The sequence below is a fragment of the Falco rusticolus genome, chromosome 11 (genome assembly GCF_015220075.1).
Source record: "Falco rusticolus isolate bFalRus1 chromosome 11, bFalRus1.pri, whole genome shotgun sequence".
NCBI lineage: Eukaryota > Metazoa > Chordata > Aves > Falconiformes > Falconidae > Falco > Falco rusticolus.
In genome coordinates, this window is record NC_051197.1 from 28,452,171 (window position 1) to 28,469,733 (window position 17,563).

The 17,563-nt window shown below is 57.2% G+C and overlaps 1 protein-coding gene across 1 annotated transcript; it reads right to left on the reverse strand.

The window, feature by feature from the left end:
* Positions 1-8,183: 8,183 nt before the first annotated feature.
* IER5 (immediate early response 5) lies at positions 8,184-9,644 on the reverse strand. The gene has a single exon (XM_037404714.1). The coding sequence runs from the start codon at positions 9,540-9,542 to the stop codon at positions 8,814-8,816; it is 729 nt and encodes a 242-aa protein (XP_037260611.1). The 5' UTR covers positions 9,543-9,644; the 3' UTR covers positions 8,184-8,813.
* Positions 9,645-17,563: the final 7,919 nt, after the last annotated feature.

A 17,563-nucleotide genomic window follows, 5' to 3' on the forward strand; every position in this document is an offset into this window, starting at 1 on the left:
ATGCTGCTATGGGCACAAAACGGTGCCAGCTCCCAGCTCAGGTCCCCCAGGGAGTCAAGCTGCCCTGCCACTAGCTTCCCAGCTGGTGGTGGTGGCATGGGGGGACCCAAACCTCTCCGTCACCTGACACCTCGTCACCACCGGCAGCATGTGCCTGTTCTGCAGGATGGACTGCGCTGATATTTGCTGGTCCTCTGCTGGCAGCCCACACGGTGCCCCTCGCCAATGCCATCCAGAAGGGGACCGCTGTGTCCCAACGGGGTGTGGGAAAGCACAGTGTCCCCACCCAGCCAGTGTGGCTGGAGGGTCCCAGGCACTGGGACAGCACTGGGTTGTGCCATGGAATCTCCAGTGCTCTCCAAGTCTGTGCCAGGAAAAGCCAGGAGGTACCTTGAGAACAGTAAGTTTTCCCCCCTTTTTTTTTCTGCCAGCCTGTGAAGGTGACATTTCTCCAGCACACATCCTCCACTGCTGGGACTGCCGACTGCGAGCCAGGAGGGAAGGAGCGGGCTGTGACTGGGGGTGTGAGGCACTGGGGTGACCTGGGACAGAGCTGACCTCGCCACCACAGCAGGGTTGGGATCAAAGCCCAGCTCCGTGCTCAGCTCACCAGGAGGGCTGTGGGGACACAAGAAGTGGCTCCTTCCTCCTGCCACTTGTCAGCCTGTTTATTTTTAACAGCCCTCCCTCCTGCTCAGATATGACCCCCCCAGGAAAGTGTGTCCTGGTGCTCTCCAAACACCCGTCAGCCCCATGCCACCACGGCCAGTCCCTCCCCGCCTGGCCACTGACCAGGGACATCACGTCACACTCTCCTGAGCTGAAGGCAAACACTCACTCAGTTGCCCTTTCCAGGGAGGGAATTTTGGTGAGCCCAGCATGCAAGGCACTGCCCGGGCCAAAGGGGGACAAGGTCGAGTGGGAGGAGTGCGTGGTCCTGGCCACCTCCTTGCAAATTGGCTCTAACACAAAATGCATCAATTCTCCCTGGAAAACCTCAGCAAGGATAAGGCAGGGAGAGATACATGCTGCAACAGGCTCACCAGTGCTACCCTTTAAAAACAGAGCCATGCTCCAAGAAAGGATGGCAGAACGATTCCATGAAGATCCAGTGAGGCTTTTACGCAACTCCCTTCTGCCGGTGTTTACATCCCTCTGACATTTGCTTTCCATTAATACAGATGCCACAGGGCAGAGCCACAGCAATTAAGCAAATGGCACGGGCTGTTTGATGGGTGCTGCCACCAGCCCTCACCAGTGCCAGCACTGGGACTGGGAGCACAGCCCCGCCAGCCCTGCACAGGGCAAACCCCAGCTTGAAAACACCAGCCAGCATTTTGCAACTCTCCCCGGCTGGCTCCACAGCACCACCGAGGAGGGAAGAAAAGCCACAGGTTCCCTCCCCTGTCCATCCTTCCGTCCCTCCTGCCTTTCCACGGGAGCTGTGCCTTCCTCCGGATGCAGATGCGACCCCCCCCAGCCCCTCCGCCATGCCAAGGGCCCAGGGGCTCAGATGTTCCCTGGCCACAGCCAGCTGCCCGAGCCAGCTCTGCCCTCCCCAGGGGCTGCTGATGCACTCAGCCCCGGATCGGGGGTGAGATTGGGGTCTGGGGGTTTTACTCTCACCCCAGAAAGCTGAGGGTGGCCCATTGCCCCTCACATGTCCCCCATCACCACAGGACTGTGGCTGCTTGCTGATACTGCACGCCAGCTACCGTAAAATGCTGCTCTGGGCCAATGCCATGTGAAAAAAACCCACATAATTCCTCCCATCTTGAAAAGTAGCAGCCCATTGCCATGGAGACATAACACCTGCCTCCTGCCCTGGCTCCTGGCTTGCCACTTCCATTGCACCATGGGCCCACCAGCCCCGGCACACCACAGCATGGAGGGACCTGGGATGAAGGATGGCACGTGCTGGCAACCACCTACCTGTGCTGCTTGGTGCCTGGATTTGTGAGATTAAACGCGGGGAACTGAACGGGATGCGGCCAGCAGGGATTTCTTTGGCTCCTGCTGTGGAAACAGCCGCTTCTTCCTCTTCTTTTCTAGTGATGCTCCAGCCATGCTCTGGCTGGGACCCCAGCTCTGTGAGGGATGGCACAGGGAGAGTCACTGCTGCCCGCGTCCTTCTGTTTGGTCCCAGAGGGGAGCAGGGCACCACGGCATGCCAAACCCCCAGCCCAGGGGCGAGGGGACCCCCACAGACCAAACCCAGTGCGGTATTGGTACTCCCCCCCCCGCACCCCACTCTGGACATGCTCCCTCCTTCCTGCCCTTGCTCCCCTTTCCTGCCTTTCCCAGCCCACCCTCCAGATTTCCGAGTGAACCGTGTCCTTCCTGCCCTTCACAGCAGGGCCAGCGTGTCCCATCCGCCCCACCAGCCACCTACTTCCCCATTTCCCTCCCTGTTCCCCTTTCCCCACAGATGCCCTCCCTGCCTCACGCCTCCAGCTTCCCCTCCTGCTCCGCCTGACCCGGGGCCACAGGGTTTTGCTGGCGGATTGAACCCCGGGGCTTGCCAAAGCAAACAGTGGCAGGAGGAGGAGGAGGGTGGTTGAAGCCGGAGCAGGCAAAGGGCAGAGTCCACCGGCAGACCCTGGAGCTCGGCAGGCGGCGGGTGTCGAGGCGATGCCTTGGCTGAGCAGAGCCCGGGGAGGCTGAGCAGCATGCGGGGGGGGCGAGCACCCTTCGTGGGTTTCACCATGTGGGCCTGAGCTTCATGGGGTGCTGGAAGCCAAGGGAAGGCAGATCCGGGGCTCAAGCCTCCTGCAAGCAATTTATAGTGAGGTCTTTTCCTCCCGCCCTGCTGGCTGCCAGGAAAAGCAGCAGGAAAATATTTCCCTGGGAATTGTTTTTGTTCCTTCCTCTGTGTCTGTACGCATGAAGCTCTCCTCCGCCTTGGACATGCCTCAACCTGTCCCGAGGCTCAGATTAATCCCCTGCACCACCAGGGACAACAGCTGAGGTCAGATGCTGTCAGTGGAGGCGAGGAGGAGGAGGAGGAGGAGGAGGAGGAGGAGACGACCTTCCCCCTAGGAAACCACACATGTTCCCAACCAGAGCAGCAAGCGTGAAAAACAGGCAGCCCTGCCTGTTCCTCCCGGGCAGGAGGTCACCCTGCACCACGGCGGCACATTGGAGCATCCCGCACAGGAGGGAACATGGCACACCGGAGCATCCCACACGGGAGGGAGCACAGCACACCAGAGCATCCTGCACGGGAGGGAGCACATGCTGCTGGCAGTGCCAGAGGAACACGGCAGAACCTAAAGCCTGGCTTAAGGGAAAGGCTGGGCTGAGCCAGGGTAGCTGCAGGCAGCAAATGCATCCACAGCCAGGCAGGTCACAGCCTGGCAGTGCCTCCAGCCACGCAGGTGCCCAAAAACATGTCAGTGGCACCTGGTACCTCCACTTCTCCACAAGCCTGGGAAAGGCCTGGCTGGCTTCCTCGGCTGCAGCTGCAGGAAAGGGAAAAAAGATGAACCGTCTCCCTTGGCTGCACCGGAGAAGCAAGCCCTGCAGGCTGGGCCGGGCCAAAAGGTCTCGGCACCCCACTGTCCATCAGGCAGGGAAGCCGGGATGGAGGGATGGTGGGGAAATCAGGATGGAAGGAGAGCACACCCACCACAAAGCCAGGACTTTGGCATGCAAAGTGTTCAATGGCACCTCAGAGCAACCAGGACAAGCTCAGGAGAGCTCAGCTCCACTAAATGATGCTCTTACAGCCCCTGCCCAGGCAGTTTACCTTCCTCCCATCCTGTTTTCCCCTCTGCCTCGCGTGAGTGCTTGGGAAATACATGATGACTGTTCGCCTGCAGCTCTAAGCCCTTCCCTCCCCCTCTCCCCAAGCTCCATCACCAATAAATCACCCCGCTGGGAGAGAGGGCCAGAGGAAACCAGAGGCACAAAACCTCAAACAGAACCTTTTTCCCCCCTGCTCTCCCAAGCAGCTCTGCATTTCATTACTGCGGCCAGGCCAGCCCTCGACCAGCTGGGGAGGAGGAGGGGAGGGGGGGCCCTGCAGGGTTTGCATGTCGGCAGCAGAAATCACAACCAGAAGACCAGGAGAATGCAGTTGTTTGTGTTTGTCACCACGTTCCGGTGCTTGCCTGGCCCTGACCCTGCCTCTGGGACCTGTGCTGGCCCGGAATAGCTCTCCTCGGTTGGGCTTCCCCTATGCCAAGGCAGCTCCAGGGCACCGTCCAGTCAGCTTCTCCCCCCTGCCAGCCATCCCCTTTCAGTGCCAACCCCTCTCCCAGCCCTGCCCCAGCCTCACAAAGGCGCTTGGATGCTCCTTGGAAGAAGCCCCAGGGTTTTCTGCAACCCTCGCCAGCGGGCTCAGCCCTGCCAGCAAGCATCGCAGCCTTCCTTCTCCCCCTGGGCTGGAAGCCCCCTGCCCAGGCAAACACCGAGCCCAGCCCAGCCCGGGGAGAGTCAGCGAGGATGAGCCCCCGCTTCCCTGCAAGCATTCCCTAGCCTGCTGGGGACCCGGGAAGGGGCTCCCGCTGCCCACCCTAAATATATACTGGCAGAGCCTCGCTGGCAAGCACAGTACATTGGAGACAGATGCAAGCCCTGCAGCGGTGAGGGCTGGCGGGGGCGGGGGGGATCCAGACATGCCTCTTAATCAGCCTTTTTGAGCCATCATTTAAGCAAGAAGTACTGTGCCATAGCGCTTCTGCACCCCTCCTTCCCGCAAAACCCCTGCCCTGGGGTTTAGCCTTGGCAAAGCATCCCCCCAGGGCTGCGCGGTGCCCCCCAGCCCCCCGGGCGGGCAGAGGCCCCAGCAGGCACAGCCCCATGGCGCTGGGCTGCCTCCCTCCTCCCTCCCAGCAGCTCGCCAGATTCCTGAGCGCTGACACAGGATGCTGCAGCAATGAGTGTGCAGTGCCTTCCTCCCCTGCCCCAGGAGAGGAGGGATGGGCCGGTAATGCCGGGTCGCATCAGGCCAGGAGGGAGCAGGAGCATCCAGAGTGAAATCCGGAGCCTCCTGCGAGCCCCAGCCCCTGGCTACCCATTGCCCCCCAGCCCCACGGGCCTCCGCCGGCCTCAGCTGGTGCCTGTCCCAAGCCAGATGTCCATCCCTACCTTTAAAGGCTGAGATGATTCACGCCATGAACACTCCCTTATTGGCAAGGCCCGGTTTGAAATCATTCCCTCTCTCCAAAAGGTATCCCTGATGAGAGCCGCAGATCGTCTGCCCAGAGTTGCAACTGGCGATTGCTCCTTGCCAACTACAGCAGGAGCAAAGTGAAAGCCAGCTGCTTGCCCTCCTCCCCAGCATCCCTGCTGCCACGCTCCTGGCTCCCTCTGCCCCTCCGCCAGCATCTACCCCACCCTCCGGCTGCGCTAAGGGATTCTCCCACCACCTCTCCCAGGGAATCTCGTCTGAGCCGGGGGGAGGACAGCAGCCTGAGCAAGCGCTTCCAGCAGCTCGTTGCTATTATAGGAAGGTGAGGATCTTACCATTAAGTCATATCCTCCTTGACCCCATGAGGTAGTTTCCATAGGAGTCACCCTCTCTTCCAAGTGATGGAAGTTTTTATTTTTATCTAGCTTATTTATGCACTTTTCTTCCCTCCATCAGCTTTGGCTCAGGCACCGGCTTTGGGTCATGAGCCTTCTCTCAAGCTCATCCCCCTTCCTTGCTCAGCTGTCCCATCCCATCATCCCCACATCTGCAGCAGTCAAGGGGCCGTGCCATGAGCAGAAGGGAAAGTCCAGGGATCAAGGCAGCACGACAGAACAGATGAATTAAGGAAAACAGACGCCGTTTAGATAAAAGTGACTATAGGAATAGAAAAAGGCACTGGGGGAGGAAAAAACAAAATAAAGAGCAGGAAAGTTGATTCCAAAAGTAACACGGCGTTGTCATTATGGGTCATCTTTGATTCAGACTCGTTATTCAGTGGCAGTGCAGACCCCTCTGTAACGAGCCAAAGCTCACTGGCAGCTACACTGCCTCAGCTTCTCCAGCCCCCTCAGCAGGAGCAGCCCGCAAGTTCCCCAGGAACACACACATCCCAGAGAGCAAACCCCACACGTTACCAAAACACAGCCATGGGAACAAGCGAAGCATGCATTGTCACAGCAGAGAAGGCTCTGGCAGCTGACGGAGCTGATCCAAGTCTTTCAGGGACACGGCATCGTGGTCACCAGCCGCTAAGTGAGAAATTGCTCATGTCAGACAGCTCTGCGGAGAGGTCACACCAGCCGGAGGGAGCTGCGTTGGCACCTACGGGTAGTCTTTGCTGTATTTTCAAAGGCCAACGGCAATTAAGCTGTTGCACAACTCCTCTCTGGAAGGTAGAACAGATACGAGCGGTGCTGGTGATCTCTGCCAAAGGGAGGCTGGGTCTTGTCTGCACGGGGACACCACACAAACCAACCAGACCAGATGCTCTTCCACCAGTTGGGTGCCTAGAAAACTTCGGTGCCGAGACACTCCCTGACAGCCCAGAGCAGGAGTGCCCCCATCCCATTTCAGCACTGGGATGCTGACAGCAAGCCCAGAGCAAAACCATCCACTTCATCCATGGAGATGCTGTTGGCAGACAACCTGCTCTCCGTGGCCTCGGGAAGGAAGCAGGGCTGGAACAGGAGCAGGAGGCTGTTTCCATCCCCCAGCCCAGCTTCTGACCCACAAGAGCAACCTGTGCCCTCAGAGCAGGGCGTTCCGCAACGCAGCAGGAAAGCTGAGGAAAGTCCTCCACAGCCACCCTCCTCCTCCCACTGATCTCTTCTTACTGGGGAGGTCCCCAGGTGACTTCATCTCCCACCCAACAGCCATGCTATTGGACTGCAGAGCTCTCCTGGAGAGCATTTGTGTATAAATGAAGCAGGGACAGGCCCTTCTCATCACCTCTCAAAGGTTATCAAGTGGAAAGAAATGTCTCATCACACACAACTTCCTTGGTGTTGCCTATCAGGCTAAAATTGTGTGTCGTCACCATTGAGTGCAATCATCAAGAAAATTAAGATGGTAGGACTTTCGCTTTTACATAACAGGGAGCTACCAACTTGTACACAGACTAGTAGAGCTCCCTCTAAGCTGCCCTAGACCTGGCAGCATCTCTTCTATCACAAGCCCTCCCCTTGTTGCTTTCCCAGCACTTCGGGAGGACTGAGCCCAACGCCTCCAGTTCTCACACAAACACGGGTGTGAAAAACCCCAGCCTGCAAGCCCAGTGCCCTCTGTAAGGGACAGTCAACATGCCGATTTCAGCTGTGCCAGAGAAAGCACAGAGCAGAAAGCTTCACATTGGTCACCCCTCATCTCCCACACCACTCCTCAGCTCTCCCACTCGAGCCACCCCCCCTAGGTTCAGCCAGATACCCCAGGCTGTGTTTCACAGCACACAAACATCTTTCTTTACTCCCAAGAGATGCAATCCTCAGTTGAAAAGTTCATTAATTAGGAGCAGAGAAGCCTCTAGTGCATCTCCCAGCAAGAAGCAGGAAAAAAAAAAATTCCCCCACAATTCAGTCTAATTACAATGCCTTGAGGCACTCCAGTCACTGTGAAGCGGAGGCCAAACTTTTCTCCACACCCCTAAGAGTAGGAACTTTAACCCACTTATAGTTTTACTGATAATTGAAAACCAAAAAAAAGTGCCAAAAAAAAAAAGCGCCCTGATATTCATCATTTTAACTATTCTGCAAGTAACAGCAAACAGGAGGCACTTAATTTCTGGCAGAGCAGTAGCTGGCTGCAGGCAGAGCCTGTGCCTGGGAGGGATCCGCGCACAGGCCCCCAACCCTCCGAGCAAAGCTGGAGGCCAGCCCTCGGCTCTGCCATGCCACAGGCCTCCGCAGCACGGGCCGGCCTGCACACAGCTGCTCTTCGGGGATTTAGCAACTGCTTTCCACCCACCGAGTGACTGTACATTAGGTACTTTCTGAGCAAGACCTCAAACGCCGCATCAGCTCCAGCCCTGGGAAGAGGCTGCAGCTGCAATGAGAGCACCCGGGAAAGCCTCCAGTCGCCCTGACAGAAGTTCCCTTTCTTCCCCGGCTCCCAGAAGAGCTGGACTCCGACCCACCCCGAGCCTCTGGCGAGGCAGGGTGGATCCAGCCACAGACATGCAGCAACCACACCCTGGCTGCTGCCTGCCCAGCTCCCCGCAGCCCTCCTCCCCCCGAGCCAAGGGCGGGGGGGGCGCAAACAGGGACTAGGCTTATACAGTTGAAAATATTTAATACGTGTCGTACACGTAGAATTACATTTTATACAAAACATGATACATCACTGAAGGAGAACACTGTACAAAAATCCCTACGGGAGCCCCAAGCCTTTATACAACAAAGACCGGGAGTTACCAAGCCTAACAAACAGGCTGAAGGACCTTCCGTCAGAGCGTCTGTAAACTTCGTCTCTCTCAATAAACACTTTTAAAAAGCACCATGTAATAGTTCTGACCTAAACCTTTCCAAAATAGAAACTTTATTTAATAAACTTAATACTTTCCAAGCTTAAAACATGACCCGCTGGGAGCGCCTCCGGTTGCCGGCTGCAGCCGCGGAGCCTCCCCCGGGCACCGGAGAGCCGGCGGGCGGGCCCCGGGGTGCGGGCGGGGAAGGGGGAAGTGCTGCTGCTGCTGCCCCGCGGTCCCGCCCGGCCGGTGCGGCGGGGCTGGGCGCCGGAGCCCCGCGGCGCTGCCCACCCGCTCCGCTGCGGCGGGCGCCCTCCTCCGACGGGCCGGGGGGCGGGAGGAAAGGGGGGGGGAATCACCTCTCGGTCCGGCTGTCCGCCGGGGCCCCCTCCCCGCGGCGGGGGTGGGGGGCGAGTCTCTGCGCCCGCGGCCGGCGCGTCAGAAGGCCACGATGGCCGTGCTCCAGGGGTTGAGGGTCCGCAGCACCGGCTCGTCGCAGCAGATCTGTCCCGGCTCCGCCGCCGCCTCGGCGGGCGTCGTGCTCGTCGCCGCCTCGCCGCCGTCCAGGGGCGCCCGCCGCCGGCCCTTGGGCTCCTTGCTGAGCAGTCCCGAAAAGCTGGAGCCGAAGATGCTGATGAGGCTGGCCACGTTGCCCGTCTCCATGTCCTCCTGCTCGCCCGGCGGCGGGGGCGGCGGCTCCTCCGCCTCGCGGCGGGGTTTCTTCACCGGGGAGCCCGGCTGGCCCCGCTCGCCGGCGCTGCGCTTCCGGGGGCAGTGGGGCGGCGGGGGCGGCGCGGCAGCGCAGACCGCGCGGTTCGCCTCGCAGCAGCAGCCGCAGCAACAGCGCCGCGGCCGGGGGCCCTCGCAGTCCGCGCCGGGCAGCCGCGGGCCGCCCCTAGCCGCCTCGTCCTGCGGGGGCGACGGCTCGCCGGCCGGCCAGGCGGCGGCACGGGGCAGCGGCGACTCCTCCTCTGGGGGCCCGCAGGCGGCGGGGGGCGGCTCGGGCGGGCAGCCCGGCTCGCTCAGGTAGACCTGTCGGGCGCTGCGCAGCACCAGCGACACCAGGAGGTTCTTGTGCAGCTTGAGGCCGCCGCGCTGGCCCCGAGCGCTGTAGATCTTGCCCAGCGAGATGCTGACGATGCGGTGCGCCTCCAGCTTGAACTCCATGGGGGCGCCGGGCCGCGGGGGAAGCCGAGCCGTGCCGAGCCGTGCCGCACCTCCGGCCTCCGCACGCCGCTTCTTCGCGCCGCCGACTGAGGCGAGCCCACGCGCCCGGCCACCTTTTATACCGCCCCCGCCCCGACCAATCAGGGCGCCCCGCCGGCCGCTCCAACCGCCGCCTGGCCCCCGCGCGCCCGCGCCGGCCAATGGCGAGGCAGGGGAGCGGGTTCGAAAGCTCGCCCCGCGGCGGTGGCTCTTAAAGCGGCGACGCCGGCAAAGGCTGCGCGTGGGCCCCACCTCCCGGCAGAGAGCAGAGGACAGCAGGCAGGGCTGCAACAGCACCCAAGATTTTGCAGCACCCCAGCTTCACTGCACCCCACATTGGCTCGATCAGGCCGGAAGGAAACAGTGGGAATTTTGGCCAAAGCAGTTAAAGCATTTCTGGGAGGAAAACAAAAATTAAAACCACCAAAACCCGAGAGCAACCCCAGTTTTGTGCAGGTTAGAAATGTTTCCCCCAATTTCAGCACCGGTCTCTGACATCGTGTTGTGTCACAGAAGGAACTGGTGGTGTTGGCTGGAGGAGGAAGCGTACCTTTGAGTACTTCAAGGAAAATCTGGCCTGGCGTGGAGCAGGAAGCCATCCCTGCGCAGCTGCCAGGTGGAGATCTGCTCCAGGGGTCTGGCAGTGAAGCCTTCAGAAAGCTCTGGATAGAAGAGGAATGTCCACAACGGGGGAAGGAAGGGCTACAAGGGAGGATGGAGGAGGACAACAGGCCACCAGCATCTCCAGGACTGATGGAGACCGTAGCAGCCTGGAGCACTTTGTTTGGGAACTGCTACCTGGCTCTGCCATAGCTGTGAAAGCCAGCTGCAGGGCCAGCCTGGTGGCTGGGGCTGCAGGGGACAACCCATCACCCCCAGACACAGATCCAGGCACCAGGGAAGCCTCCGAGAAAGCTCGAGGGGCGTTTCAGGGCTTGGAGTGGGGACACTCCTCCTCCCACCGAGGAGCAACCACCATCTGCAAGGAAGGAAGAAGTGAAAGGGACCAAAATTAAGGAAGTTCAATGTGCTGCCCTGGAGTATCATTCTCGGCTGATACACAGCAACTCGCTTCCATCCGTTTTTTTCTCAAGGGACCAGTCTGCAGACCCCCCAAAGGGAGAGCCACAGCCTGTCGTGACGCTTTATTGACAGGGTCTGCCACCATGTCCTGGCTTGCTGGAAGGACAAGGGGGTAGCTGGTCACAGCAGTAACAAAAGCCAGGTGAAGAATCAGCCACATCAAGGCATAGCTGACAGAGGAAGAGCCTTTCCCCGCAAAGAACCTCTACACTCAGACCAAATGCATATTTCCCTCCTGCTCGAATGCAGCTGGAAAACCTCAAATGCCACTCCCCTGATGTTGAACACAATGGCAGGTCCACCTGGGGGCTGACATCTCAAAATGCCCACCTCCTGTTGCACAAACCTGCCACGCTCCATCTCAAATGACTAGACCAGAGCATGCTCAACCACAAGGCCAAAACACCGGCCAAAACTGCCGGTCCCAGCATTCCCCCTGCCCATGCCGGGGCGAGCCTCTCCCAGCTGCAGAGAGCGAGGCTGTCCCCTCCACACCCGGCGTGGGAGGCTGGAGGGACGCGAGCCCCGGTGGTGGGAACCGAGGGTTTCCAGACCTGCCGAACCTGCTCCCCGCACCTTGGAGGGCTGGCAACACCCTGGCCTAAGCCCTCGGGTCAGTCTAACCAGCCAGGGCAGGTCTGGGCTCAGCTCAGATGTTTGGGACTGCAGTCATGCCTCCTCGCCCGCAGCCGGCATGTCTGCCCACCACCGGTGCCCTCTCCGTGGCACTGCATTCAGTTGTGCCCCTGCAAAATGGCTTGTGCATCACCAGGCGTATTGCTCTGGGACTGCTGTTTGCAGGTGTCACCATCCACTCAGTGGACCGACTCTTACAGCGGGATCCAGGCACCTGCATCCCCAGCAGAGGTGACCCTAGTTAGAAGGACAAAGGTTTGATACATCTCAGCTGGGTATATTCCCAGCTCTGATGCAGGTGAAGAGCAGTGGTGCAAAGCCACTCCACCAGCTGCAAAATGTTGAATGTGGGTGGAGAACATACAGCTCTGCTGAGTAAAGATGCCTGGATCCTAGTGGACCAACCTGTTCTGCCGCTCACCACCTCACCCCAATGGCATGAGGCACCATTTCTCCCCGGTCACCGCATTTTGGCTACCTACCCTGCCTAGGAGCTAGTGGGCCAGCAGCATCTCCCCTGCCCTGGCCAGGGACAAGCAGGATGGGGATGGGTACCAAGCGGTCCGTCATCCCTACTAGTGCTCAGAGCCAGCAGGGAAGAGCAGAGGTGCACACCACCAGAGGACTTGGTACCACTGGTTTCGCCCACCAACACCATGCCTGGTGTCAGAAACAACCACCGGCACGTGTTGTTCCCAGGGCACCAAAGCCCTGCTATCACATCTGTCCAGCCCCTGCCTGCACTTCATGCTCTTTGAAAAGAGATGGGGTAGTGGTCTGCTTGGGGGGGGGAGGCATGCAAGAGGAAGGCAGGAGGGAGAGGAAGGGCAGCAGTGCAGGCAGAGGCTGTCCCGGCAGCCCGTTTAAGCCAGGCAGTATTTTGGTGGCAGCCCTGCCTTTCCCTCCCAGGCTGATGTCATGCTTTAGTAAGTTTGAGGCAGTCACATGGCAGCTTCTGAGGTCAGCGCCTGGGGTGGCTTTGTTGTCTGCCTGCCTGCCTGCCCTGGGCTCCTGCCTGCCCTGGGCTCCTGCCTGCGCCCAGAGCTGAGCCGGCGGTGGGCGACCTGCCGGGGTTGCCCTCTGAGCAGAGCGTCTTGGTGATACCCACAGCTGGCACGGCGTGGGAGCCATCGCTTCGGTGGGGCTGACATCCCAGACAGTGGGACATCCTCATGTCCGTCCATCTGCCCCCACAAAGGACATTGCCCCCCATCCCTGCAGGTCAGGGGGGATACAGGAGAAGGAGGTGGAAGAAGAGGGTGTGACGGGGGCACTCTAATCTCTGCATGTGATCTAACCAGGCTGGAAGGGGGTTGAGGAACAATTAACAATCCTCCAGCTCAACTGCTGTTTCCCGAAATAGCTCTGGCAGGAGGAGGAGGGCGGACGGGCTGGCAGACAAAGGTGGCCTCTCAGCCAGCGAGCTGCAGCCAGCGGCACGGCCGGCAAGCCGGCGGCGAAGGCAGCCCCAGAGGCCGAGCAGCGGGGAGCCCGCAGCCCCACCTGGAAAGGAAGACAATGCGAGATAAAAGCAGCTTGGGGCAGGAAGCAGCTTGTGGTACAAATAATAATTGCAGAGGGCTGCGCACACCACCGGGTTTTTTGGCGGCACTGAAATTCGCCTTCGACGGCTGGCAAAGGACATCGGCGCCAGGAAGCTCATCAGGGATTCGTGCGGCTGCATCTTGGCCCGGGGCAGCGTGGGCTGCTGGGGCTGTGTGCCGGCTGCCTGCATCCCTAGCCACAGCGGCAAAAGCCGGGGCAGGGTCCTCCCATCCCCTCCAGCTGCAGCCCACGCTGTGGCGGCGTGGCTGGGGGCCGTACCGGCACTGCCATCTGGCACACAGCGCAGCCGCCCCGACCTGCGGCGGTAGGGCTGAGGATGTGGTTAGCAAGATCCTGTTTCAACAGCAGTGCCTGTCCGGGTCCCCACCTCCCCACCAGTCCCTCGCTGTCACCAAATGTGCAGGCCACAGAGGGGAAGCCAGCTGCAGCAAAGAGGTGTGAACCCGCTGGGTAGGATGGTGAAATCAGGGTCTACTCAAAGCACAGGCTGAGTTCATCCATCACTTCTTTTGGCTGTCCTGGAACCACTGCAGTGCATCGTCCCCTCTCTCTTGTATTTGCACCCGGATTCATGAGTTAGACCCTTCCTGGGAAGAAGATGAGAATGAAACAGCCAGACCTCCCACCCCCACCAGCGGGGTTGGGGCAAAAGCTTTTGCACCAACAGCTGCCTGCAGCAAAAACAGAGCTTCAGGACAGCCAAAGCCCCAGGAGATGCAGGCGCATCCCCAGAGGTTGCTGACAGACATCAAACAGGACAGGGAGGAACATTTCCACATGTGGATTCATCCTCAGCCCGAGTTCATTTCTAGATGGGAGTAACAAACATCTGAATTGTGAGGGACCTACACAGGGCTCAGGAGGAGGAGGAGGACAAGGCTTGTTTGGGGTGGTTGGGTGCTTTTTTTCTTCAGAAAAAACGTTGATTCACATGGATGCAGTATGGACCTGCCACAATCAGACACTGGTAACGAATCCTGTGGGGTTCCCAACTGCTCTGGTTTATCCATGCTTGGAGATAATGTCAGAAGAACTGGGAAATATCCCAAAACACAGCCAAGAACGCTAACCACTAATCGCTGCCGAATGAAAACCAAACACAACACGCAAGCAAAACAAATACAAACAAATCAATACAAGCCTAAACCCAAAGAAGAGGAAGCAGCTCCCTCGGCTTCTGAGAGTGCTGAGACACCCACCCCTGAAACCACAGCGGGGTGTGAGCCAGCAGCACAGCCTCGTACTAGAAAGCAAAGGGTTTTTCCAGGGTTAAAAACCCCCTTCCCATCGACAAAGATGATAGTGTAGATAACCCAGGCAGGCAGGGCTCCCTCCTACATGTCTTTTTTTTTTTTTTTTTTTTTTTTTTTTTTCCATCGGTGACCTGGGATGCCCCCTTTTCCCACTGCACAAATGATTTAAAATTTCCCTTCCCTTACTCTGAGCCACTGGCTTGGGATTTCCCTCCCCTGCCTTGGAGACCCGTGACCTGAACCCATCAGAAATCCTGCCCATCACAAATCTTGCTACTCCTCCAGCAGCCTCTCCAAACACACAGAAGGGGCGGTAGAAAAATCCTACTGCCAGCTATCAGCCTCTTCAGGCAGCCATTTCCCTTGGAAAAATGTGGCCCCACATCTTTCAGTGTTTTATGGAACTGGTTTTGGCTTCCTGGGGAAAAAACTGCATGTATTTGTCAGAGGTTTCCTATCAGACAACCCTTCTATTGTAGTTCACCTTCCTGTATATTTTTTTTTCCCTTTCTGATATGCCTGCAATGGGTCTTGTGCCACTTGTGCCACCAAAGACAGAGGCTGCCTTGTGTCCAGGGGGGAAAGAAGCAGGACAGCCCTGGGATGCAGCCAGCAGACAACCCTCTGGCTGCCCAGCAAAGCTCATGCTTTTCGCTGGAGCAATTTGCTCCCCAGCAAACTGCTAATGAAGGCGGCAGCCTCGGTGGTGTTCACCTGCAGCCCAGCACAGGGTTCAGCATCTCAAATTAATCGTGCAAACTCCGCAAGGAGCCAACTGAAGTCACAGTTCAGCAAACCTTGAGGCAGATTGCCTGCCCAAAGGAGTCTCAGCCTAATTATTATTATTTTTTTCTCTCCCTGTATCTCAATGTCACCTTCCTTTTAGCCGGTGGGCAAATGACAACTGCAGCCCTCTGCACATCCCAGAGCACAGATGTGTCCTCTGTGCAAGTGCTTCCTGCTTAGGCGTGATGGGGAAGCTGCACAATGATGCTCCGGAGCCATGGAGCCATTATCCTAGGAGAGGCTGCCTGCTCCGCTCCTGGCTGACAAAAGGGGGGACCGGGGTCCTTGGGACTTGCCAGCAAATCACACCACACGCAGTGTTTACTAAAAGTCCAAAGGCATGCCAGGAGGCAACCTTGAGTCCTCCGAGTAGCAACCACCCACGAGAGCAGCAAGGGCAGATCAAATCCTCTCTGTGTCAAATCCCTCCTCCCACCATCAAGGGAAACTGCAAAATAAAACATCTGTGCATGCCAGCAGGCCTCACCTCCCCCTGCTCCTTCAGATCTGCGCTCCTCCCCTCATGTAGGGATCTTCCTTTGGCCACCTCGTCCTTCACCTGGTTTGTGGGGCTGACTATGTGACGGGGCCCAGAGCCCTGGCGAGGTCATCCCTGGACACGGGGATAATGAGGAAGGTTACGGGGAAAGGCTGCTGGAGAAAAGTTCCTTCTAATTTCACCCACTTAAGAAAGTAACAAGGACTCTGGCAGTTCAGCACCTCGCTGCTCATGTCATTTAACCTCTTTCTGGGTCTGGGTAAGCGCTCAGCATCCTTGGCATCCCGTAGCAGGCAGTCCCAGATGGTACACCCTGCAGAGAGTAATGCCACTTTTGCTCAATTTAATTTCTTGTTTTCATCTCCATTAAATAACTGATTGCTCAGGCACCACAAAGACGAAAATTAATTCTCTCCAGAACATCCCGTATTCTGAATAGTCATCCTGCATCCTACCATGAATTATCACCTTGCATTTGCTTATTTATTCCATACTTGATTGCATTTTTACCATTTTTGTCCAGCTGCCCAGTCAGGGTTTGCAGTTTCTGCTGCACACAGGCCTTGCACTGTTACAAACCCACCCAAGGGTACAGCTATGGCATGAACCCAGACCTCGTTAGACAACGAAAGCCCACAAGAGACAGCAACAGGAGGAAAGCCACAACCACAGGAGAAGCTTCATTCAGGCTTTGCTCCTTCCCAGACAACTGCAAGCCCAAGGAAACCCATTCCATTGGCTCCGGCACATGGGACCAGGAGCATCCAGCATCCAAGCTGCCTTCTTAGCAAGGAGCAGTCACCTCTCGGAATCTTTTTCTTTTAACACCTCACAGCTGCTGCCATCAGGTCACCATGCTATCGCAAGGCTGAGGCCTCCTGTCCTCTGCCCCCTCTGTGCTTCACAGTGAAGTCCCCACAGATTTGTAAAAACAAGGCTCAGGAAGCCAGTTACAAGCGCAGAGGGGCCATGAGTGGGCAGGATTTGATGGAAACCCTCAGGGTTTGGTGTAAAACCTCGCTGCCCACCACAGCACTGAAGATTTAGCTACAGGCTAATGTTTTGCATCAAGTTATCACTGCTTTAATCCTCCTCTTACAGCCACCACTGAAAACCTTCAACAACTTCCACCAAAAATGCAAACAAGGAGGAAAAACACCAAAGCATCTGAAACCCATTTGCTTTATCACTTCTTTAACTGTAAAACTTTTTCTGGGGAAAAAAAAAAATCCCCTATACTTCTACAAATCCAAATTCAAACCAATCCAGCTTTTTCCCGAGAGGAAAAGTCATATCTTCCACACCAAATGCATATTCTTAACACCAGGCTAGTATGGGATCACATGCACACCCCTGTGCGTGTACACACATGCCACAAAAATTTTCCTGATAAAAGTTTCAGTGAGCCCAGTTCTTCCCTGCAGACAGTTGGGATTTTGATGAGTTGGCGCTTTTCGGCGCTGAAGTGTTTAATCAGATCTTTCCTGACCAGTTCTGCAGCTGTGTGCCATGCACCGAGCACTCCTCTTCCAGGGAGGAATCGGTTAGCCGAGCATGCTGAAAAGCTACCGAAACACTCATCACTGCTTCCAAACCAAAAATCAGAGCTTTCCACAAGAAACTGCAAAAATGCTCCCTTTCTAAAAAATACAGAGCAGCACGGCTGGAGCAGCTTTCATATGAAAATCTAAATGATTTACTACATCGTGTAAATTAATTTCCAGCATCAAAGAAAAGGCTGTTTTATTCCTGGAAAGTCTGCAGCTTCCCTACATTTTGGTAGCACCTCCTTACTTTCAGCCCTCAACAGCTCTACGAAGCTTTACACTTTTTTGCAAATGCATTAAAAAACCAAAACAGTTTCAATTAAGTGAATAAAGTGTTCACATAATTTCTTAAAGGTTTTCTGAAATTCCTAGCTAGTAACTCTAAGAGGCTATGGGAGCTTTTCCCTTTTTCATTCCCAGCACAGTGAAGGTTTCAGGGGATGTTTGGCAAGAGCGAGCTGAACCGTGCAGCCTCAGTGCACCGAAAGGAGAGCACTGCATATTGTCACAACAGACTTTCACAAATGTTTGAACAAATCTAACCCCGATACCCTTCAGCACACTGCTCAGAATACACCACATCTTTAAGCACCCCAACGACTACAACTAAAT